The sequence below is a fragment of the Epargyreus clarus genome, unplaced genomic scaffold (genome assembly GCF_041222505.1).
Source record: "Epargyreus clarus isolate Ecla_fem2 unplaced genomic scaffold, WU_Ecla_fem_2.2 ptg000035l, whole genome shotgun sequence".
Lineage (NCBI taxonomy): Eukaryota > Metazoa > Arthropoda > Insecta > Lepidoptera > Hesperiidae > Epargyreus > Epargyreus clarus.
The window spans coordinates 10,427,464-10,452,035 of NW_027332240.1; the positions used below are offsets into that span (position 1 = coordinate 10,427,464).

At 35.4% G+C, this 24,572-nt stretch overlaps 2 protein-coding genes across 2 annotated transcripts in view; both read right to left on the minus strand.

The window, feature by feature from the left end:
* Positions 1 to 14,220, minus strand: part of px (MAP7 domain-containing protein plexus) — a 147,465-nt gene extending 133,245 nt beyond the window's left edge. The window contains exon 1 of the mRNA XM_073091811.1: positions 13,908 to 14,220. The gene's annotated coding sequence lies outside the window, so the exon portion shown is untranslated. The remainder of the gene's footprint in view (positions 1 to 13,907) is intronic.
* A 2,812-nt stretch (positions 14,221 to 17,032) lies between these two features.
* Positions 17,033 to 24,572, minus strand: part of dnr1 (E3 ubiquitin-protein ligase defense repressor 1) — a 45,109-nt gene continuing 37,569 nt past the window's right edge. Inside the window, exons 3-6 of the mRNA XM_073091857.1 lie at positions 23,119 to 23,335; positions 20,690 to 20,857; positions 18,507 to 18,631; positions 17,033 to 17,783 (exon numbers count right to left, since the gene is read on the minus strand). Of these exons, the coding sequence (XP_072947958.1) occupies positions 17,684 to 17,783; positions 18,507 to 18,631; positions 20,690 to 20,857; positions 23,119 to 23,335 (610 nt within the window). The 3' untranslated portion in view covers positions 17,033 to 17,683. The remainder of the gene's footprint in view (positions 17,784 to 18,506; positions 18,632 to 20,689; positions 20,858 to 23,118; positions 23,336 to 24,572) is intronic.

Genomic DNA, 24,572 nt, shown 5'->3' on the forward strand with positions numbered 1-24,572 from the left:
GATTAACTCGAAATTTGGCATACTTATTAAGGACCGATGACAATTCAATATTTTAAACATTAATAGTTTTGTACCATTGTCCTTATCAACATCCTCTGGATTAACGATTTTCGAGGCGAGATTTTTCAAACACCTTCAGCAAAGTTCATCGCAACTTTAGATTGCAAATAATAATTATTGCTATTTAGTTTCAATAGGCGTAACTTTTATATCGTGATTTTTAGTTTAGAAAATAATAATGTTATTTCCCTATAACTCAAATGTTCTGAAACATATCTATAATGCGCTCTTGTAGAATGATTTTTAGGATTCCGTACTCAAAGGTTAAAACGAAACCCTCTGCGGTCTGTTCGTCTGTCGTTGGGCTTTATCTCTTAAATCGTACTAGATAGACACTTGATTTTTTTACAAACGATGAATAATGTGGTCGCTATAACGAGAAATACTAAAAATTAATAAATAATTATAGTTCAAAAAACTAAAAAACACGCTTTTATGATAAAATCAACTAAAAAGTAGAAAATAATTTTCAATCTAAGAATCAATTAAGGAACAGTAAATAGTATAATTGTGGAAAAAGTGTGGGGTGCTCCATTTATCTGGTTCGAAAAGCACCCCACACTTTTTCCACAATTATACGTCCACGTGTTTTTTAGTTTTTTGAACTATAATTATTTATACATACTGACTAAACATGCACATAACGACGGCTTTATCGATTTTCACTAAATTTTATATGCGTATTCAGTACAGACCTACTGCTACTACAGAACCACTACTATCTATTTTTCATACCCCTAAGTGATAAGGGTTGTTCAGTTGTTCAGTTGTACCATCAGGTGGACTGCATGCTCGTCTGCTAGTCTTATATTATAAAAAAAAAACAACGTTTGCCGGGTCAGCTTGTATACATATACATATTTATAACGTAGGTGACAAAATATCATACAACATTACTTACTCGTATAAATAAGAGTAACGTAGGTAGATGAAATCTAAAAAAAATTGGTGAAGGTAAATAGATGTGAAAACCCTCATTTAAAACTACAAATTGCAACACACCTCATCTATATAACATTGCATATAATGTAGTTGTGCAACTATTACCGAAATCAAATTAAACCGATAAAAAACAAACTCAAAACATTCGTTTCGCATTAAACACGGATCACCAATTAATTGATAATTAAAAACGTATGACATATCAATATGCTAATATTTGCATTTGACATACATTCGAATGTACATAATTAATCGAGGACGGAAACGCTGTCTGTCTGTATGTCGAATGCCATTTATGTTATTTATACGTATATAAATTACCTACATATGTCGTAATTTGGCAATGTTGTGTTATATTGTTTCCTGGTGATAGAAGAGGAACTTGAAGATAAGATTATAGAGAGATTGGAGTAGGTAGACTGATGATTTCAGGAAAACGTGCATAGAGGAGCCCGGTTGCGTTTCTTCGAGATCCCGGAGTCCTCAACGCAGCGCCGAGGATGGCCACCGGGGGGGATTTACTGCTGTAAGAATCCCACATGACTCCTTGTCGCTCCCACGGAATAGGGTACCTTTTGAAGGTTTCCCCCTCGTAAAGAAACGAAAAGACTGATGATCTCAATAAATCAGCGAGTAAATTTTGAATGTTCAAAGTTTCAAACGGCATTCTATGAAAAGAAAGGGACCTTTAACAAAATCAAAACAATTCAAATTTAGCTACAACCAGCACTTGTCGATGGACAGCATACATTTTGTTGAACCCGTTGAGACCCCTTAAAACTTCTCACAATGTAAACTGTAAGACAAGTCGAATCATTTTCGTCAAACCATTATTACCATTCTGGGTACGGAACACAGAATTCTCTCAAAATGATAAGGGTTACGCTACTTGGCCAACGTGATGGACCTCATGCACGTAAGTAAAGTGCAGTGGACTTCATATAAATAAATAAATTTTATTTAAAATCTCTCAAGCATGCAAGTTTAAGAAAACTCATATTATTCAAAACTGTTAAAGTGATAATTAATTCTAATGCGCACATAACTTTGAAAAGTCAAATCTAGGATCCGTGCCCGATCCTTGGATTGAGATAAAAGACAGAGTTTAAACCACTAGGCTATCACTGCCTCCAAACATATGACGTCCCTACTACAATTTCATTATTTAAAGTGACCTGATTCTCGCGCAGATGAGCTTCAGTATAAACGGACCTTAATCCGCATGTTATAAATGGGCTGTAATCCGCGACCGTCTCGAAGCGTAAGCTGCATGAATGAACTTTTGATAAACCGGTTACATAGATTAGGTGGTGGCCACGAAATCAAATAAAAAATATTATATATTTTTGCTTAATAACCGATCACAAAGCATTCGCGTGTTAAGATCTTTTTTGTATCTAAACCTAAGAATAGAATTGCGTTGCCTCAGTTTTATAAAAAGTATAGAACCGTTCGTGTTTCGAATGCAACGGCACCGCAGACACCTATTTCTGTTTCATAACAAGCTCTTTGCAGCGCTTTTGGTGTTTGGGTTTGAGGGTGAGGTCGGGCAGACAAGAAGGCATTCCAACATGATCTCTCAAAACTTACAAACCTACTAAACGTTGTAAATATTGAGCTATCTTGCAATAATCCATTACTGCCTCACTGGGCACAGGTCCCCTCGCACAGTAAGAGAACTTAAGATGGTACAAAATATATACATTATAACAACTTATTCCTCAGAGTGACTAACAACAACTACAGCGGGATAAGCATTTGTGGCCGACTTCAGGTACGACTCAAATGCTATCTAGGATAGACTACAAATGTCAATTCGACAACAGCCACGTATCACCAAGTGGATTGCATGCTCTTTTACTTATTCTATATTATAAAAAAAAAAACTTAGTTCTTAGTTTCATCTACGCACTTTGACAATGCTAAATGGAAAGTTATAAATGACCAAAGATAAAAAATAACTAACCGGAAAATAAATAACTACCCTAGCAGCGACTCAATAAAATATGGATTGCATCCGTCGTTACTCCGCTTATCTGAATGCCAATACCAACAGAGTTAAGCACTTATCTAATGACATGACAGATAGATATGAAAAAATAAAAAGCAAGCAATAAAAAGGTATACATAGTGATAGCTCAGTGGTATCGATTTCTACGCAGGAGATTCGGGTTGAAAATTAACGGAAAGTAGTATAATTTTGGAAAACCACGTCTTAGTTTCCGATACGTCATCTTGATTTTTGAGATGTGCGAATAAAGATGACAAATCACACTTATTTTAAGGGTGAAGGAAAAGTTTCTTCTTAACTACAAATTCTCAAAAGTTTGTCAAGTTTACCAACCCATCTGTAGTGATGTAGATATCACTTTGGGCATAGATATTCCGACAGAAGGATTTCATAGCGTGGGCGCAATAGACACACATAAAGATAACAGAGAAATCCAGGTTCAAAACAAACGTAAAGTTATCATGTAGACTTACCGGGGGTAACACCCAGACTCAGAACAAAATCAAAATTAGAACTTCTGCCTCGCCGGGGATCGAACACGGAACTACTTGCGTATCAAATATCGGATGGTTACCAGGATACCAGCGCTTAACAGTAGTACAGTAATGGCCTGATCGCTCTACCCGCTATACAACCCGCTCCAGCCACAACGCGACACCATTCGCCATCGATCAACGTCGCCGGTTGATATATAGGATTCGTCCCTATTACACTGTACCGTACTAACGTATATCAATATGATGTATTGCATCTTAAATGTCATATTAATCTTTAAATAACATAGTCTCATTGGTTCGGTAACATTTAAATTGAATGGAAACTACTTAAATATTACGATTCAAATTGTATACATCACATTTGTAATTAATTTCAACGCACAAAACATACATCCAACTTCACAAGCCGAAAAGAAACATCGAATATGGAATATATTTTGCAAGTATTTTTTTTGCAATAGAAATACATAATACGCTTAAACAATGGCCCAACATTCCTGGTGCCGCGGCGTCATCCGTCAGTGTCGGCTGTTGATGAATCGGGCACATTTCCCGTATACAGCGCTGGCTGTATCTCCTACTTGAACCTATATATCCATTAGACTTGCAGTAGATCGCAGAATAGCATATTGATTGTAGAATGTCACCCTATCCGGTTAGCAACGGCCTCAAAGTGGTACATTCGATTTATAACGTCGGAAATTTTATTTTAGATAGATTAAACTTAAAACGTATTGGGGATTCTGGGGTTACAGATGCACATGGGCGACGGTGCCTGCTTACTATCAGGTAGCCCGTCTGCCTTATCTTATGATTCATGATCAACCCATTACTATGCGATTTAGTAGACTACATACACATTTGAGACCTTTATAAAGGGCTCTTAGACGTGTAATTGTACTCATAACTTTCCTTCACTGATTAAGTGAATGTTAATTTCTAATACGCACGTACATACGTTTTACATACATAAGCAGAATAAATCTGAGGTTTGAACTTGAGGTCCGAACCTCCGATTGTGTTTCAACCACTAAGCGATCACTGCTTCAGTCACTTTATGCTTCGTGTGATGAATATTAAAATACAAATACAAAGTAAGAAGCCCACGTTTTTGGGCTACTAAAGCGAAATCTCGTCTCATAATAAACAGAATTACCTTTTTTGCTGCCAATTTTTCGCAGATCCATCAAAGTCTACACGAGCGGACCATGGGTTTGAATAACGCTGACTCGGAAAAAAGGGAAATTTGAACATGACTTGTAACTTTTTATGGCATCATTATTGTATGTAATATGCCAAATTGCTCAAATGATACTACGTTTGTATGAAGTTGCGCGTATAGACTTGACGGCCTAATTTATATAATGGGGTCGTTCATAATTTAATCAATATAACATGTCATGTTGATTTTCCAATTTAGATTTTGATTGACGTGAGTGACACGAGACATTTGAACTTAATCTTTAGTACCATTGACCAGTATTATGCAGAGCCGATTATGTATCAAATACACCTACTCCTTTTTTGTATCTAAGTATACAATCATAAAGCATAGTCATGTTGCTAATACATTCGAATTACACTCGAATGTATTTAAAGTAATCCAAACTAAACTTTAAAAAAAGAACCACACCCCCCTTCCACTAAGTCCTAAGACGATGTATCATACGAATATGCTGTAATTTTGAGATACTTCTTTAACAGATTATCTCAGTAACTGAGGTTTTTTAAATATAGTTTAAATTGGTAGTCAAATTGTAAAAAGTGATTACCTATTTATTTTGTACGATTTTACTGAATAAGGTATGTCTATGACAGCGGGCCGTTTTGGTTATGTTTGGAGACCGTAGTAACTTTGCCTTCCTAATTTGCAGGTCCCCTAATTTTCAATTAGGTTATTTTAATTACAACTTGCATTATCTACAAACGTCCTACGCCTTTATTTTTAATGAAAACGCCGAAATAGGACTTCATTTAATATTTATTCTCGAGAATTTCTGATTTAACTTGTGAAGCGCTTGCTAGGTTGAATAATCCGTGCTGATTTAATAAATTAACGTACTTCGGACAAGGCCAAAGTGGCTCTTATAAGGGTTTCCAAGAATATGACGCATGGTCCAATTATATTCGCTTCGTTGAATATATTTCCAACATTATTAAATTGGAAACATTTTTGGAATTAAGGAAAAACTTGGGAGACATTTAAGCGTACAAAATTACTGATGAGTCAGCTTCTACCCTCTTCCGGGTTCCATTTCTGATAGTAACAAATATTTTAGTGCTTGTTAGAAGTAGGCATCATTAGTAACGAATTTATTTGTTAAAAACAATAAAGTATCCTTAATGAGCGACGCACATAAGGTTTATTTTTATGAAACAGCATATGAAGTAATATGAACTAGCAAACGATGATCGCGCCGTCTACCTGATGATAAGATACTACCACCCGTGGACTTCTGTAGTCAGTTCTAAAAAGTTTTCGAGGAGTAGTTATATTCAGTCGGCATCAAATGCAGTATTAACCTGAGGATTATATTAGAACACCTTGCGCCTGTCTTCCTATAGCCTACAAACCAAAAACCAGCTACTCTTAAGTGTGATTTTCTACGAGAGATATGCTACTATAGGTTATACCTAAGCTACGGCGTGTGTCAAATCTGTCAACATGAGGATTGCTTGATTTTCATTCAATGAAGCAAATTAAGAAAACTACATTGTTTGTTTAACACACATCCATAGCTTAGCTACCTCGCGCATCGCTGTTGGCACTGCGATTACAAGACAGATGTACGTTTGACTATGATGACCCAACAGCCGAAACACAAACGTACTATCACCTTTAGTAAAAAGTTCCACCCAGTCCACACTACGTACATTTCCATGAATTCTTTCAAAGGGCATTGAACTACGGAACAGCTGCGATCTAATTAACAAAAGGTGCACAGGTGCGTTATGGAGTTAGACTTAATCCACGAGTCGTCGACACCACTCTAGCCAACTTCTACAGCTGAGTATTGGAGCACAATACAGGTTAAATATAGCAAAGAATAGTGCGCAGTTGTGATAATAAACCAATTTTTAAGCGTCGACTTAAGTTTTAAAGTATTCTTAAGAACTTAGTAGGTATTGTTTCCTTAAGCACGTAAGGTAAACGTGTAGCTGTCTTGAAGAAAAATGTTTTTAACCGACTTCCCAAAGAGAGGTTATCTATTCGACACTTGTATTATTTTTACTGGGTACGGTGCTTTTTTCAGAATTCGATGGGTTATTAGATTTAACATAATATTATAGTTAAAAAACTAAAATCCACGCTCAAATCGCACAAGGAAAATCGTTAATCGTTAAGTTAAATACGGATAGGGACAATGGGACAAAATTATTAAAATCGTGTACTGACATCCGTTATTTATACCTGTGTAAAATTTTGAAATAGTCTGTTAAAAACGTGGTTCAAACTTATAAGAGGTAAAAAGCCTCACACGTTTGAGAACATTTTCAAAAACGCTCAGATTACTGGGTTCCTATCCTACAGTGCTTATTGCTGACAGCAACGGTCTTCTCCTACCCATATTTGTCCAAAAATTTAAATGTTCCTTGGTAATCACCAATCTTAAGTGGATGTCGCATATACCAATAGGTTATTCACAATTGTATTCTATACATTTACATACCAATACATTAATTAAATAACAATCGGCGAAGCACAGCGATCATTACAGCGATCTTACACATAGAATGTTCCGAGTTCGATATCCGGGTAGGTACCTAGATATTTAAATAAGGAATAAATATTTCTGTTTAAGTTTGTTAGTGCGTGTATCGCCCACAACAAGAGAACCCATATGTCGCTTTGGGTATAGATACCGTTTAATAGGTTGCTTTTATGACAACCCTTTTGAAATTTTAATAACCGCCTCACAGTCGCCCTTCGAAAGGGTCAAATTCAATAAAAGATTACATACAAATGACACCCCAGGTGCCCAGCACAGGTGTAAAGGTATGAGGCATAATTAATTCCTTTTTGTGAACACGTGGCGCTTTTAAACATAATTTAGGGTTGCCATTCCTTTGATGACAAACCTCCCCTACTTTTGTCAAGATCACAGAGTATAAAATTAAATGAATACACATGTGATGCATGATAGTGTACGAAGAATTTACATATTAGATTAAATCATTAACGGACAAAAAATATTTTACGGATTCAAATGATACTTTTTATTTTTGAAATACAAAAACTATCATTACAAGTTGCAAGTGTAATATCGAAACTCTGCTATTTTATCTTCCTACGATAGCGAATTTCCTTCTTTTTTCAATACATGCTTCCCATATATTATGGTTTTTCAAGTATTTTCATTGTAATAGGTAGCCAAAAAAATACAACATCATAACCGATACTACCTGTAAATTAGTTCTAGGCAATATAATTTTTACTGTAACTTTGTTCTGTCAACACACTTTTATACACTATAGTTGTGACAGCAAATAAGAAGTACGGTATGAAAGCCATGAAAGAAAAAATTGTATACCACAAAATTATAATGAAATTCTCGAGCCCACGTGAACGAAGTCACGGGAAAAGCCTCGTTAGTTGTGACCTACAAAATTATTTGTGCTTTGTTGAAGTTTATTGAATAAACATAAGCGAGCAGGATTATTATGTTAATACCAAAGGAATTTTGGTACTAAACATTAATGAATTTTAACTTATTGAAATCTGGACACGTGCGTAGTTCCTATTCTCCTTGTAGGTAATGAGGTCCACGGGGATAATAGTTCGTCGTCAACCCAATACTGTCCACAGCTGGGTACGGGTCTATTCTCAGTATGAAAAGGAATAGGCCAATACATCGCGCTGCCCAAGTGCTTATTGGTAGAATTCACATATCTTTGAGGTATTTTTATAAATCTCTTGGTGCAGTTTTCCTTCGCCGTAAAAGTTATAATAAATTTGTAATGCCCAAATACTTTTGCAAATTCAGACATGCGTGCCAGGCATTTGAAACTGTGACCTCTCGATTAAGAGGCCGAGTTTCAACCACTAGGCTATAACTGCTTTTTATAGTAGTTTAAGTGGTAATAATTATATAATAGGGTGCAGGACACATTTACTTGGAACTCAGGCAGAGTTCCAAGTAAATGTTGATATTATATTTTTACCTTATAGCAGAAATATTAGAGACAGTTTGATTTGAAGGGTATGTAGACATTTTGTAGACTAGCGTGACTGCCGACACGCGTAGAACATTAAAAAACCATTAGAGGTAGTAGGTTTTAGTAAACTTTCCAAATTAGTCCATACGTCTACATAAAAAAAACAATGTGATTTATATCAACGTTATCAAATTTTCGATTTAGGAATATATTCTCAGCAAAACGAATGCCTATACTATTCCTTGCGACGTCGTCTCTACATCAAAGTGTTATCTAAATAGACAACGCAGATTCGTTTCAATGTTGATATCGTATTATTTAACATAACTGTTAGCTTAAATAATATGTTACATTCATTAAGTTTACATAAATTGGTTTACCAACACTGTACGAGACAATACAAATTCCCTAGAATTTCTAATCCCGTTAAGAAGTTTACATTATACCCAGACACTCCAGTGAAACAACATAAACACACACATACCCATACATACATTGTATACGCACGTAAATTGTACACAAGCGCAAGTATTCAACCAAAAAGCGTTTACAATAAGGAAACAGTAAACACAGACGAAAAACTCAGACACAGCTGTCATCCAATCATATTAAAACGCGAGGCCTCCACGAACGCTATGAAAACTGACGTACTGTGCAAATATTTGAAGCTGCGAGCGGGAAGTAGAGATGGGACGATGTATCGAAATTTCGATAAGTAATATCACATCAAAAATATAGCATTATTTACATCGTAGAAGAGATCATTAGCCGATCATGTATCGTACATTATTATCATATCGATAGAAAAGTATAACATCGAAATATATGTAAATAAATAGGAATTATGAAATATTAACATTGTAAGTTAGAAAAACGTAAGGTCAAAAGTGAACTTTTTCAACGGAAAAAAGGCAATCCTTCTTGAATATACGAAATGAAATAATTGTATTTAGATATACCGGTAAACCAAAAGCTTAAGATATTCGATATAAATATTTATATTATATTTTTATCGATGGTCATTTTCCCTTGATCGCATCCCTAGCGAGGACGCTACGCAAATATTACTCTAATGCTTGCTAACGACGAGATCTTTTTCCACGGACTTCAAACCGAAAACGTTTTTAGATTCGTCTCGTATATTTAACTGCTGTAGGACTGGGCTACATATTTTATTTTATAATAATGGAGTTGTAATTGCCGACATTATGAAACCTGCATCTATAAAACGGGCTTGTGATTAAAAAATATATTTTGTTCTATCGCACGTTTACGTAAACATCGAAGGAAGTATGTTCAGTAGTACCCTTTCTCGTACAATTCCGGAGGCACCACCACTCCTTTTTCTGCCTAATAACAGCACTGTTCAGGGCTGCCGTTTGTTGTGTGTGTTATCCTAGTCATACCACTGAGAGGTAGTACGGCATTTGTGGCTGATCCTAGGTACGACTCGTATCTTATATGGGGTCGATAAGAGATTACTTGGGCGGAACTAACCCCTTACCATGCTCGTTTGTTACTTTTATATAAAAAAAAACGTTTTATTACATTATGCTTTTCTTTTTGCCCGCTATAAAGAAAGGTCAAGCAAGAGTCCAGTTCCTGATTACTGACTTTTTAATTAATTATATCCTTAAACATTCCTCAATAAATAACCGTCGTCGTCGGAGAACTGCGCGTTCAAACAAAATAAACAACCTTTTCGGCTTTATATTCGTCATCCACCCACTGTTGAACACGAGACTCCGCTTAGAGCGAAAGAGTGAAGAAAAGGCTATAGTCCATCATGTTGGCCAAGTGCGGATTGGTAGACTTCACACACCTTTAATTACCCGCAGGCGTATAGGTTTCCACGCGATGATTACTTCATCGTTTGGACGACTGATAATAAATTTCTATTACGGTCATATACGGATTACTAACCTAACCATCCGATTGAGAGACCGAGTTTCTAAACACTAAGCCATCACGACATTTTATTAGTATATAAGAATAAATGTGACGTCACAAGACTACAAACACTACATAGTTATGAAGCACGATTTTTATGTAAATGGCACAATAGCGGTGACTAACACACAAAAAATGTACGCAACTTTCGCGTTTTGCATAGTAATACTGTGCGGTTTAATTACTTGCGTATGAAATACAATATGCCTACACGGCGCGCATTGTATGACCGATCCATTGATACGAGGGAAATCAGTCGATTGTTTATTACTAAACAATATAGTAATGTGTCATTACTCATTAGGTTATTGAAGAAATCATTTAATTTACACGCTTCCATCCGCCTATATTTGGACGATTTTTCAAACACTTTACCTTAATAATCAGTATTTAGTTCTACATACTAGTACACTAAGCTTTTAAATTTTATTACTACGCTTTTATTAAGTTGGTACCCTGACAGTAGATGATAATGATATTAAATACTCTTTCTGGATCCAAAGTCCAAATACGTATACTGATTTTTCGCGGTTACGCGCGCCTTACAAATACCTAATACAGAAGTGGATAAAAACATTAATTAAAACTCAAAATATGAATGCCATGAACACACACATAGACGAATACAGAAACAGCTCGACTCAAAGCAGATATCTGAATTCGTCATCCAGACATCTGTCTGGCCAGGAATCGAATTCGGAACCCTCTGCGCGTTGATTATGCGCGTATAGTGATCTCTCCTCCACGCAGATTGGATTGTGAATAAATAAAGCTATAAAATTTCAATACAGTAAATTAATCTGTCTCCCAAGAAGTTTCTTGCAAACATAACAACAACAAAAACATAACATCAACAATGTATAAATGATTCCTTTCCCTGTAAATGCAGATCTCATAACAACATTAATGGCAGTTTTATGTTAAAACCATTATTTTTTTTACGATCATTGCTAATAACAATAAAATGCTTTGAGTGTATTAAATAAAATGCTTTCCATGTTGCAAATGTATAATTTTGATATTTTGCAATAAAACTTTACTGTTACTTTTACAAAAACTCATTTATTCGTCATTGGAATGTAAATTAATTGAATGTAGGTTAAGATTGATTTACTTTAAACGGAACATACCACCAATTTAGTCATGGTTTTGAGTGTCCAGTGCAGCCATAACACAGGAATGTCTAGTATGGTGTACATGGTGTAAGCATGTGTATGGTGGAAGTTATGACATTATGTTACTCATGGTTTATATTTGCAAAATCCCTGCTCATGCAACTAATATATTGAACAATGGTTTAATATCATCTTTAAATACATAAGTGATAATTTAAAATGAGCCGCTCTGGCCCCTAAATATGATGTGGTCTTTCGAGAACATTTTTAGGAATTAGTTAGTGACATTTTGAGAAGACTCAATTTTTTTAGTAAATACAAGTATTAAACAGCAATAATGCCTTGTTACAGGTGGAATTTCAATCTCACTTCAAGATATCAGTTACTATTTACAAGAATTTATACATTTTAAAATGTTACGTTAAACTATACTATTCCTACCTACATTCATGAATAATATTTTGATGAAGAAATCACTTAAGACAAAGAATCTAATATATTTTTAATCCTTCAATACAAATGATTCTCACATTCATCATACTTTTTGTTAATATATGATAAATGACTAAACAAGTTACAAAGTACCTACTGTATTACTCTGAGATATCTATGATACTACTTATTATATAAATAATACACTTCTGAGAATAATATTAAATATCACAACCATATTACATTAAGATAAAGTGAATTATCGAGTAAATAACCAAACGGTGGCTATCATGTTTGCTTGGAACTGTGATAAATGTGTGTTTACAAGCATTTATCTCGGAAAGTTATAAATTTGGTGGCTGTGTGATTGATTGAACAAGCCTAGTACTGTTTGCCTGTGGATTATATCACTGTATATTGTGACTTTACCATGTTTTCTAGATTAAACTACTGGAAAAACCATCAGGATTAATCTTAAGGTTGTGTTATAAATTAAACTGATGGTTAAAGTGTCAAGATTAGTGTAAAGGTTGTGGTTATACTGTGAAGAGTTTTACAACTATGAATGACTGTCCTACATTCAATGAGGTAGTTTGCAATAAAACAATGAGTCATGTGCAGTAGAACCTTATATCTATAAGGCCATTTTTCACATTGAGATTTTCCATTCTAGCTCAGTACAAGACTCTACACAATATTGCAATTCTAAACAGATTGCCAAAAAGTTAAAACAATATATTTTGAATTTTTATTATTTAATTTATATTATTTTATTTACAGCTTTCAAGTTCCAGAGTAGTAAAGATTAAGAAGCAAATTAAATAGGACCTCCTAAATATGAATATTACAAATAATAAAAATATGAGCAACAACATATAAGTTTTGATCACTATTACATGAATTGGAAAAAAGGCATAACTTTTGAGATCAGAGTGGTCTGCTAGTCAAATAGAAGTGGAAAATCAGCAGAATTTCACTGGAATACTTTAGAGATAATGAAAGACTTCACAAACTTTGAGAAATCCACCATAAGAACACAAAAGTGATTAAATGTCACTGAAAATTATATGATAACATAAATTCGTTTGAAACCTAAAACATTAATTAACAGTATATCATTTTCAATTATTTTCAGGTTACAACCATCAGGCTGACAGTTTTTACAAATTATTCACTCAAACTACTATGACAGCAAGTTTTAAGAACTTTTGAACATCTGACAGTAAAGTCACATGTAGGACAATGTAATCGCTGACCCAGAAAAATCTCCGATGATTTCCCAAACAAAACTTACATAACGCCAGTGGCTCTCAACCTTGCACCACTGAGACATTAGTAATAGATACTACGATAATTTGTTTATTTACAAACATAAATACCGTTAAAACTTTGTTCCAAAGTTAAAAGTAAGGCTGTCGATACAATCTGTTGATGACATGTCACATAATTACGAAGACATTATGCGTTTGGCAGTTGTATCGTAAAAGTTCACGACAAAGAGAGCAACTTGTGTAAAGTTGAAATATCGGTAATATTAATGGTTTAGCGGATGAACAAAAATTCGTTTCCTAACAACGTGCGAAGCGAACAGCTGCAAGGCTCGGCCGGCGAGCCGGCGCCAGCCCCAGCCACGCCACAGAACCCCCCGATATAGTCAAATAGGTTAGCACCTCTGACGAAACTTTGGACCCATCCTACACGGTCCCAAATCACAATACTATACACAATAAAATTTGTACTCACGTGAAATCACCGGTATCATCCAACAACAAGCATCATTCCAGTCCAAAAAGGACTGCCACTGAATAAATAATAATCACAACTGAACACTGAACATTTTATTTGCCTTCCAACGCAATATTGCACATACGGCCTCAAAACCATCGATAACTCATAACAGATTGCACGAAAACACATACACAGGAACAAGGTATACACGCGGAAACTTAAATATTCACAACATAAACGATATAACACCTAACAACGGGTATCACTTTTCTTCGTCCTTGCATTCACATAAATTGGCAGCCATCTTGCGTTCGTGCAAAACGGTCGAATGTTGCCAGATCCAACTTTATATTTTCCCATTTTTTGGAATAAATTTTAAATCTTTAGTCATCGATTACAAATGTTACAATCCTACTTAAAAAAATATTCACTTGCACTCATGAATTTGGAACCTGAATTTCTATATAAAGTTTACTTCTGGGCGTCGTTTCATTATTTGCTTTAAAAAGATTGTTACAAAATATTATCAGTCACTTTTATTAATAGACTCCTACTACAAATACAAAGGCAAAAAATATTTATCTTGCAACATTATTTATTGGGCATAGACAATACGTTTTCTTTTTTAAGTTCAGATAATACATTTGAACAGTTAACGATTAACAATATAGTGTGATTTTGAAAATTGATTTATTATTTTTGCACATTAGATAACAATATAATAAAACAAATTTTAAAAATTTTGAGAAGTGTTTTCAAGTATCTTATAATTATTAATTTGTTTTTCACTAAATCACAGAGTATAAATGACTCTTCTTTAAAAGTTTACCAATAGATGGCACTGTACCGCAATTTTATCACATTTTATATAACGCGTGCTATGTATTTATTCCGAGAGTATAGTATTTATGTACAGTGCAAATAATGAAATAAAGCCAATCATGAGTTTTTGTAAAATACAAAAACATTATTTAATAATTACTGTCACTCCATCTAAAACGTTCTATCAAACACTAAACTACTTTTTTACATAATGTTTGGTGATCCCTTTAACAAAAAAAACATATATACTTACTTATATATAATTATTTTAATTAGCTATATCGATAAGCTGTGTAAATAAAATAACACTCTTCCTTAATTTCATTACATTTCACAGCTGAATGGTATCTCATCTAGTCTATATATATAAAAGAAAGTCGTGTTAGTTACACCATTTATAACTCAAGAATGACTGAACCGAGTTGGCTGAAATTTGGTGGAGAGGTAGCTTAGAACCAGGAGACGGACATAGGATACTTTTTATCCCGTTCGACCGCGTTTCCTTGAAGTCATTTTATAACTCAAGAACGGTTGAACCGATTTAGCTGAAAATTGGTAAAGAGGTAGATTAGAACCAGGAAACGGACATAGGATACTTTTTATCCCGTTCGACCGCGTTTCCGTGAAGTCATTTAATAACTCAAGAACGGCTGAACCGATTTCACTGAAAATTAATCGCGAGGTAGCTTAGAAGCAGGAAAAGGACATAGGATACTTTTTATCCCGTTCGACCGCGTTTTTGTGAAGCATTTTATAACTCAACAACGGCTGAACCAATTTGACTGAAAATTGGTGGAGATGTAGCTTAGAACCAGGAGACGGACATAGGATACTTTTTATCCTGTTCGACCGCGTTTCCGTGAATAAATAAGAGTTGAAAGTTTGTATTAAAGTCCCCCAGTTTTGATGCAAATCTATATGAAAATTGGTATTTGGGATTTCGATAGAAAGTAATTAAATATCTATTTTACGATATTTGCAAAATCAACCCTTAAGATGGTTAAGTAGGGGTTGGAATTTTATTTTAAAATCCGTTAATTTGGAAGCAAAGACTTAAAATTTGCATTTGGCTTTAGAAGACACTTCGTTTAGAAGTCGGCAGATTTTGAAGCAAAGTCTATGAAAATTGGAATTTAGCTTTTTGGTCCAAAATAATAGAACACATTTTTCACCGTTTTTGGAAAATCAACCCTTAGGGTCGTTTAATCGGGTATGGAACTTTAATTTAATATCCGTTAATTTGGAGCACTAAGAAAATTATCATAAGACATAATGAAGCATCTGAGTCACTGTTTGTTTTTTTTAGATCAAAACAAAGTAAAAAATAATTCGAACGAAATATATAGAGCGCCGACTTCAGAAATATGTACTAAACCAACATTTATTTGAATTATTTTTTACTATGTAGTGACATAGAAGTCGGTTGTATTTTTTGTTAAAACTTTTTTTTACCCTTTTTAGTGATGACATAATAACATTTATATTAATACAATATAAAATTGTATAAACGTGATCATGAATTAAGGTAAGGTCTGAATTTACATTGATTGGAACCGCCCGCTCGCAGGGCGCTGCCGCGCCCTGCCCGCTTAGTTTTATATTGTCTTATGTGTTCCAACCTAACCTAACTAAATAGTCAATGATGAACTGGCTTTGCAATTTCATTAGAACCTCCTACACCAAATATCTTCAAACACGACTCAATTATTCCCATCGGTTGAGGAGTTACATATTTTGTCTCCGAGCCACATTATCAGACCCTTAAATAGTCAATGATGAAGTGACTTTGCAATTTCGTTAGAACTTACACTAAATATCTTCAAACATAACTCAAATATCCCCATCGGTTGAGGAGTTACATATTTTGTCTCCGAGCCACATTATCAGACCCTTAAATAGTCAATGATGAACTGACTTTGTAATTTCATTAGAATCTACAATAAAAAATAACACAATAAAAAAAGAATTATTAAAATCGGTACACTAACGGCGGAGTAATTCGTGTACATACATAAAAAAAAGATACGGCCTAATTGATAACCACCTCCTTTTTGAAGTCGGTAAAAAAATAACAGAGTGCAGAGAGGTAGAGTGAATTTTATTTAATTGTATTTTTTATTTTCCTGTTCTCCTGTGGCCATTTCCCAGTTGTTTATGGACATAATACATAAATTACACGAGTGAAACCACGAGGTACAGATAGTCACTCATAATTAGGTGGTACGAAGTTCACCGGGTCATCTAGTAATAGATAAATAATAGATAAATATCTTATGTAAGCAATAATGTGAATATGGATAAGAAATAAAACGACAAAATGTTGGATAGTCTAATTTTTAATTTTTCGCTTAATTTTTTTTGTGTTTTACAAAAAATAACTTACAGACCACAGGTCTTACGTTTATGTAACTTAGGTATATTATGTAATCAACATTGACAATGTTAGTTTAGCCTAAGGAAGAATAATAGAAAAAATGCAAGTTCAATTAAAAATACGGACACATTTTTGGTAAATTTGAAACATTTTGCATACATTGACCAAAATAAACAAGATTACCATACAATAGTCATTATCACAATTATCCATACACGAATTAAAATACGGCCTTCTAAAACGAAGGGTTCACTTTAAGTAATAACTTTAGGGTTAAACAAATACATTATAAGTACCATCGATATCAACCTAATGAATACAATGTGGTCGGAATGGGAGCAGAGAGACTCTATTCCAGAACACGAATACGGTAAAATGCATTTAACACAAGTCGAACAGTTCCGCTCTGACTAGACAATCACACACACAATAATCGTCTATAAGGCCACCGTTTCCGGACTTCGCAGCTCGGAGCCGCGTCCGCGAGTTGACTCTGTCAACGACTACGTCTACTGGAATTTTCGTTCGAAAATCGTGACGTTTTCCCAAATGTTTTCCGTGCGTCGTCGTGGAGGGACGAGGGCGAGCCAGGCGGTCATTTTATGATGACGCCGGGGCTCCTCTGGTACTCCAGCGGCAGGAATATGTGCATCAACTTCTCGATCTCGCCGCGGCACAGCGGACAGCGTTCACATCTGTAATTAAAGTATTTATAATTAGTCAGAATCGTAAATATTTTGGAGAATTCTATTATTTGGGTCAATTATTATTAATAATAGTTTGTAATAAATGTAGTTTTATCAATCCAGGGATTCGATAGTTAAAATTTCTTTTCAAATAGGAGTTTATTATAGTCCATGGGCAAAAAAAACATTTGTTTCCATACCTACATTGTTAAAGCAGTAATAGTTTGAAGTTCTCTGTTAGTTTCCAATTTTTTGAGAGGATGAATTTTTTCATAACAACTCTCCATGTAAAATTTAAAATATTAACAAATTAAATTAAAATTCCTGATAGAGATTGTCAGTTGAGAAGATTTTTTACGAGATTAAAGTAGCAAACGGACCTACAGTTGGCGAGATTATAACTAGTCACAGCCACCCATGGACATCTGCAAACAACTCCAATAGAGGTTCTATCTGAAGTCGATCACAGATGTGTTGCTTCTACTAAGAAATGTAATTACAGCTGGCATCCACATCTCCAAGTTGTGGTGCTACCCATCCATCCAGCAGCCTTTAAGAGGCCATTGCTGTACATAGGCCTACCCTAACGTGCGCCCCTCCGACCTGTCATGAGCCGTCTGAATTCAGCGGTTACCCGCTGTCCACTTCAGGTCATCAGTCCACCTGGTCGGAGGGCATCCAGTACTCCTTTTGCCGAGACGTAGTGTTACGCTAAGTTATAATGGTGCATACCGTGGCGCGCAGGCGGCGCAGCAGAGCACGTGTCGGCAGGGCAGGAACAGCGTGTCGATGGCGCCGTCCATGCACACGCGGCACGCCAGCGCGCCGCCGCTGCGCGAGCGCGAGCGCCAGCGGGACTGTGGACAAACACACACATTGTTAGTTAACTTGAACTTCCCTGATTGCTATCCTATGTCTCACTGCTGGGCTGTGCCCTGCTTTATAGTTTCTATATAATATATAACCAGCGCTGTTGTGTTCTGGTTTGAGAGGTGTGTTAAGGGAGACATATTTTTCCGAGGCGTTCCAACTTAGTCCTCAGTGATAGGGACGCATATGAGGCTGATCTCCAGTACGAATATCTATTCCTGTCTGGAGTCGTTTACAGATGTCCTTGGGCGGCAGTAGCCATTTACCATCAGATGGACTGTATGCTCTTCTACTACTCCATATTATAAAAAAAATAACCAGATTTAATGCAGGTCCAATACTGCTGCAATTCGTAAAACTAACTTGTTTATTATATTGTCACTGGAAAGGCTAAAAGTCTAATACGTAAAAGGGCCATTTTGCGCGTTGTGTAAGGTTAAGTATCCTTTAAGATTTATATCTTCAAACATCAAAGCTTTGCATTGAATTTTGAGAAATGAAGTTTATCAGGATCACAGACGGTTTTAATTCTTTTTCACTATAACCCAAATAACTTTTGTAACCATGTGCTGTGTTATATTTATGAAATTTTAGATGTAATGTAAAAACTTTTTTAATTTATTCTTATCATAAGGAGTAAAATATTGTTGGTAATTTAAGTCAATATGCAAATTACCTTTTGTGTATATAATATAATTCACTTAATTTTACTATTACCAAAAAACTAGACAGCTTCAATTCCATAACTATAAAACTAAGTGATTAAGCCATTAAAACCAACATTAAAACTTATAATTTTAATTTCAAAAGAGCATGCAGAAACACGTGATGGTAAATGATCACTGTTTCTTCTTGTGAACATTTGAAATTAACTTCATATAAAACAGAGGTTTTACCTAAAGCTTATGTTCCTATTTTCTACACTAATATTATAAAGAGGAAAACTTTGTTTGTTTGTTTGGTTGTAATGAATAGGCTCAAAAACTACTGGACCGATTTTAAAAATTCTTTCAACATTCGTAAGTTACATTATCTAAGCTACATATACTTGATATATTTGATAAATAGATTTTGAGGCGGTACGAAGTTTGCCGGGTCAGCTAGTATGGCTTTTATATCAGTCAGCTGACGTCCATATTCCATAACCACTAAAGGAAGTGATTCGCACTTAGTAATAGGGGTAGCTGAGGTATGTTTACCATGTGAACTGACGGTTCTACATTTTTATTAGAAATAGCATAGAGGTAGCAAGTGAGCATGCAGCAGTGACTGCTAGTAGAAATCTGTAATCAACCTCAGATAAGATTAGATTCCTACCTATCCTACTTAAGGTCGGTCAGATGCACAAACCCATAAGAAGTGAGCTGGAATGTACGACTTCTTCTTTAAACAAATTTTCCAAAGTGGTGATAGAATAGTACATTCTAAGGGAATTTTGCAGAGTCCGCGCCAAACTTGTAGTTCGTTCCGAATATAGAAACGAGTCGCATCACATCAGCAAATTGTACATATTAGCGGGTCGAAGACAGCGCGGGAGCCCCTTGGCACCCCTGCTGCTCGCCACGGGTTGACGGATACATAGCTGCATTAGTGTGGCCTACCTGTCGCTATGGGGGTACATACAGTTGTGTTCGATTGCATTGGCTCTCCGAATACACCTGCACGCAACAACTTCAGAGCGGACTAGACGTTTGGCGCGGACTCTACAAATTTATAGCTAGGTTCAAAGTTATCTTTTTTTATTTTTTATGATATAGGAGTAGCAGACGAACATGCAGTGCACCTGATGGTAAAGTGAGTACTGCCGCCCATGGGCATCTGTAATCAACCCCAGATAGGATAAGATATTCCTACCTGAGGTCGGCCACAGATGCGCCGCTACCCCTGAGGACTAAGTTGGAACGCCTCGGAAAAGTATATCTCCCTTACTAAACCCTTCAAACCGGAACACAGCAGCGCCTAACACTACTATTATGAGGTAGAAATAGGTGTGGCGGTGGTGCCGGAATCGAGCCACAAAGGGTTCTACCACCTTCGCAAGTTACCTGTTCAGTGTTGCCCCCGGAGCGGCGTCGCGCGCGCGGCACGTGCAGCTGCTGGTGGTGCGCGGCGCGGCGCGCGCGGTCGTGCACCTCGCGGCACGTGCGCCGGATGTCGAACACGTAGCGGCGGCCCAGGGTGGACGAGTCGTTGAAGATCGACGCTATTGTGCCCTGAAGAGATGATATTTTCGACGTTAATGACGTTGGTCGTTGAGTGTTGAAGTTGAAATGTGAAATGTCATTTGAATTTGAACTTTGACGTTGTTGAATGTTGACGTTTAGTTTGAAAAATAGCGTAAATAACGTTAGAAATAACGATGCAAGAAGAATTATAGATATAGCGTTATTGATATAACGTTACAGATAGCATTGTAAATAATAGTTATTTTTATATCGTTACAAATAATAATGTAACGTTATTCGTTGCAACTTAATAATCTCCTATTTTTTAATACGACGTAATTACAAAGAAAATTTATAATTATTATAATACACATTAAAATCACATGACATATTAACTGTTAAACAAAGATAAAAGAGTAAACAGGAAGTCATGCAAGCAACTCCTCCTCCTCAAACCTCAAAAGTATTTAACGTGCGCAGTAAACCACACACTTTTTCTTTGGATTATTCTTTAAATTAAAATTTAATTACGGTATCAAGTGACAAAACACGACAAGTTGACTCACAAAGGCTTTAAAATCCCGTCAAATAACGATCCAATTAGAAATCAAACGTTCCCAAGTAATTCGGTCGTCTATAATATCTAAAAAAACGTCAATGTGTCTATTTAGCAGTCGTTATTGAAGCCACACCTCCACAGAATAAATAATCAGCTATACGTATGCGGACAAAGTTCAACTATTTGATATTCAGGGGCCGGCTCTATAAAAATAACCGCAGGTAAGCACGCTATTTAGCTATCGTCGCAAAAAAGGGTAGTGACTTGCAAAATATTGCTATGATATCATTCTTTATATGTCTATTTCCATATTCATGAATGTCCCACGTGTTTTGTTATTAAAATCGAGACGAAAGAATTTCTGACCACACTCTTCAAACTACAATACAGTACTACCAAAGCACTATTGTAATATGTTGTAATGTGCCTAAATAGTACTTAACTAATTTATAAATACTAGCTATAGGTACTAAATACTACAAGTGTGAAATTGGTGTGTTAGAAGTATTAAGTTGTACCAACTTCAAGTATTCAAATGAACACTAATATAGGTAAATTCATCAATAATATGTTTCATTAAACATAATAAGTCCTAAATTTCTTTGTTAAACATAACGGATATTCAAATAAGTAGCCAAATTTTGCACAATTAACATTGCAAATTGATATTGTGAGCACAATACGGGGAAATAACAAGAATATAATTATAATTTAGCGTAAATAACATGACGTTAGTGATTAATATTTATATACCAATAACCGTAACTATGCAGGAATTATTTTGTTTATAATATTTTACAAAATGTACAACATTGATTGTAGAATAACATAATCCGCTCAAAAAACTTATTTCATTTTAAGAACATGTAATATTTCGCGGCAAAATGGGCAAAAAATTTTTTTTTTCCTTTAAATAATGAACAAAAATAATTACAATGGCAAATATACACTAATATTTTTATTATTCTTGTCTCTTTAATTAACTTTAGTAAATTGCATAGCGGTAAATACTTGTAAAAAAATTTGGGTGTTTAAAAACAGAACATAAAAACCGGTAGCCGCCATTTTGACGTGCTGCTTTCTAACATCCTTTCTCTAGGTAACCACAGACTAAATATAAGTATTGAATAATCAGTGCTTACATTGCTTATTACCTATAATGTCTAAGTATTTAATAAATAATATGTTTGGGAGGTCTTGTACTACATTTTATCTAATTAATATTTACTTTTACTATGCTCTCTGAAATTACGATGACAAAATTCGTGCTATACAAACTATCTATATGACAATCTGGACTAGGTTCTAGACTATCAAAATGACAATTTTTTTTTATTCCTTTTTTAAAGATACTCTCAGGTGTCCAGGAGAGATACTCTCAAGTTATAATAACTTAAGTTATAATAACGTAAGTTTCCTCTCGATGTTTCCCTTCACCATTCAAGCAAGTGATGATTAATTTCTAACAAGCACTAACTTCATAAATGAGAGGTATAGTCCGCGCCAAAGTGCTAGTCCGCTCTAAAGTTGTTGCAAGGTGGTGTAGTCATACAATTTGCTATGGCGACGCGTTTCATTTCTATATTCAGAGCGGACTAGTAGTTTTACGCGTACTGTACCTAACATTCGAACCACACACCATGATACCAAACAAAATTAAAAAATAAACCCTTGGACCCCTTGATCAAGCGAAAAGACCGAGTTTCCGCTCGGCTATCATTTGCAAGCGTAGTAATTATTATAAGCTCACCTTAAGATCGCGTATGAACTGCTCAGTGACATCGGTCCGGACAGTTTCGCAGCAGTAGAAGGCGTGTTTCTCAGTGACGGCGCGGTAAAGCGCGGCGGCCTGGCCCGACGTGGCCATCTTCACGTGCAGCGTGGCCTCGTGCCCCTCGCCCGTCACGTACGACAGGTGGAAGATGCGCCGGTGCGGCTGCGCGCGGTGGATCGCCGTGTATGGGATGCTGGAATTGTAAAATTTAGCTTTAATATAAAAGTTTAATGTATTAAAAACCTTGTTGTTGTCAAAGTATTGAAATGAAATATATTTTGTATAGGCCAACGGCGGCACTTACAAATTGTCAGTTACTAAGAAATGTATTTGTCTATTATTAAGAATTTTCTGTTTCTGCCTGAATAGCAACAAAGTATTTCGTACACAGAAATACTTTTTAGAAGTTTGAAAACACTGTGTTTTGGTTTAAATGGTGTGGTAAAGGAGACGCTTATATCTTCTAGGTATTTTAAATAGTAATGCCGACCGTTTTTTTTCTCAGGACTGACAACACATCGAAACCCTTCATAACTCGAAAACTCAAGTATGGTATTTATTACTCTTTTTATTGTCAAGAATGCACTAAAATTATTTATAACTTCCTTTAACAGTAAAGTAAAAGATAACGCGAGGAACCATAAATACCTCGTACGTAAAATCTACAATGTCTTTAAACCAAACCACAAACCACTCTTGCCCACAATGAGAACATAGAAACACTATTAGAACGATAAAACAAAAATAGAAATACCAAACGAGCATGTGACTGATAAATTAAAATGTAACACATATTTCCCATATGCAAAACATTGTTATATTTGTGCAGCCCGGCCTCATATCACACCTATGTTGAATGTGCCTGTTTATAGCGATAAGATAGTGTAAGCGCCATTCAGAACGAACCAGCTGCTAAAGTAATTCGCATGCTATTTATACAGTACTTCCAAATCGTAATTGCGTCTTAATGTAGACCCTCCATGGTTATTTTTTTAATTTAAATATTATTTTGCAAATAAGCTTGTAGGCCATTTGTTGAGAAGTAGTCATAGCCACAGGATATCTATAATCAATCTCAGAATGAATGGAGTACTTAAGGTCCTACCTAACATTGTGACAATTAAGGACTAAGCCGGAACGTTTCATATAGTTCAGTGTTTTTACCCCTTATTAAACCCTTCTAAACATAGCAGCGTTTAATATGGCGCTGTTATTAGGTGCAAAAATAGGTGTAACGGTGGTGTCACCGAAGTCGAAACAAAATAATTAAATAATTTTCAATGAAACAAAATAATGGAAAGTAACATCTGGAATCATCGTTTATCATTTCACGAACTAATTACTTTGTTTCAGCCAATTTATAAAATACAACACACAAATATGAGAGTATGACAGGCAAACAAAGGCTAATTTTCGTTATTTTAATGTAG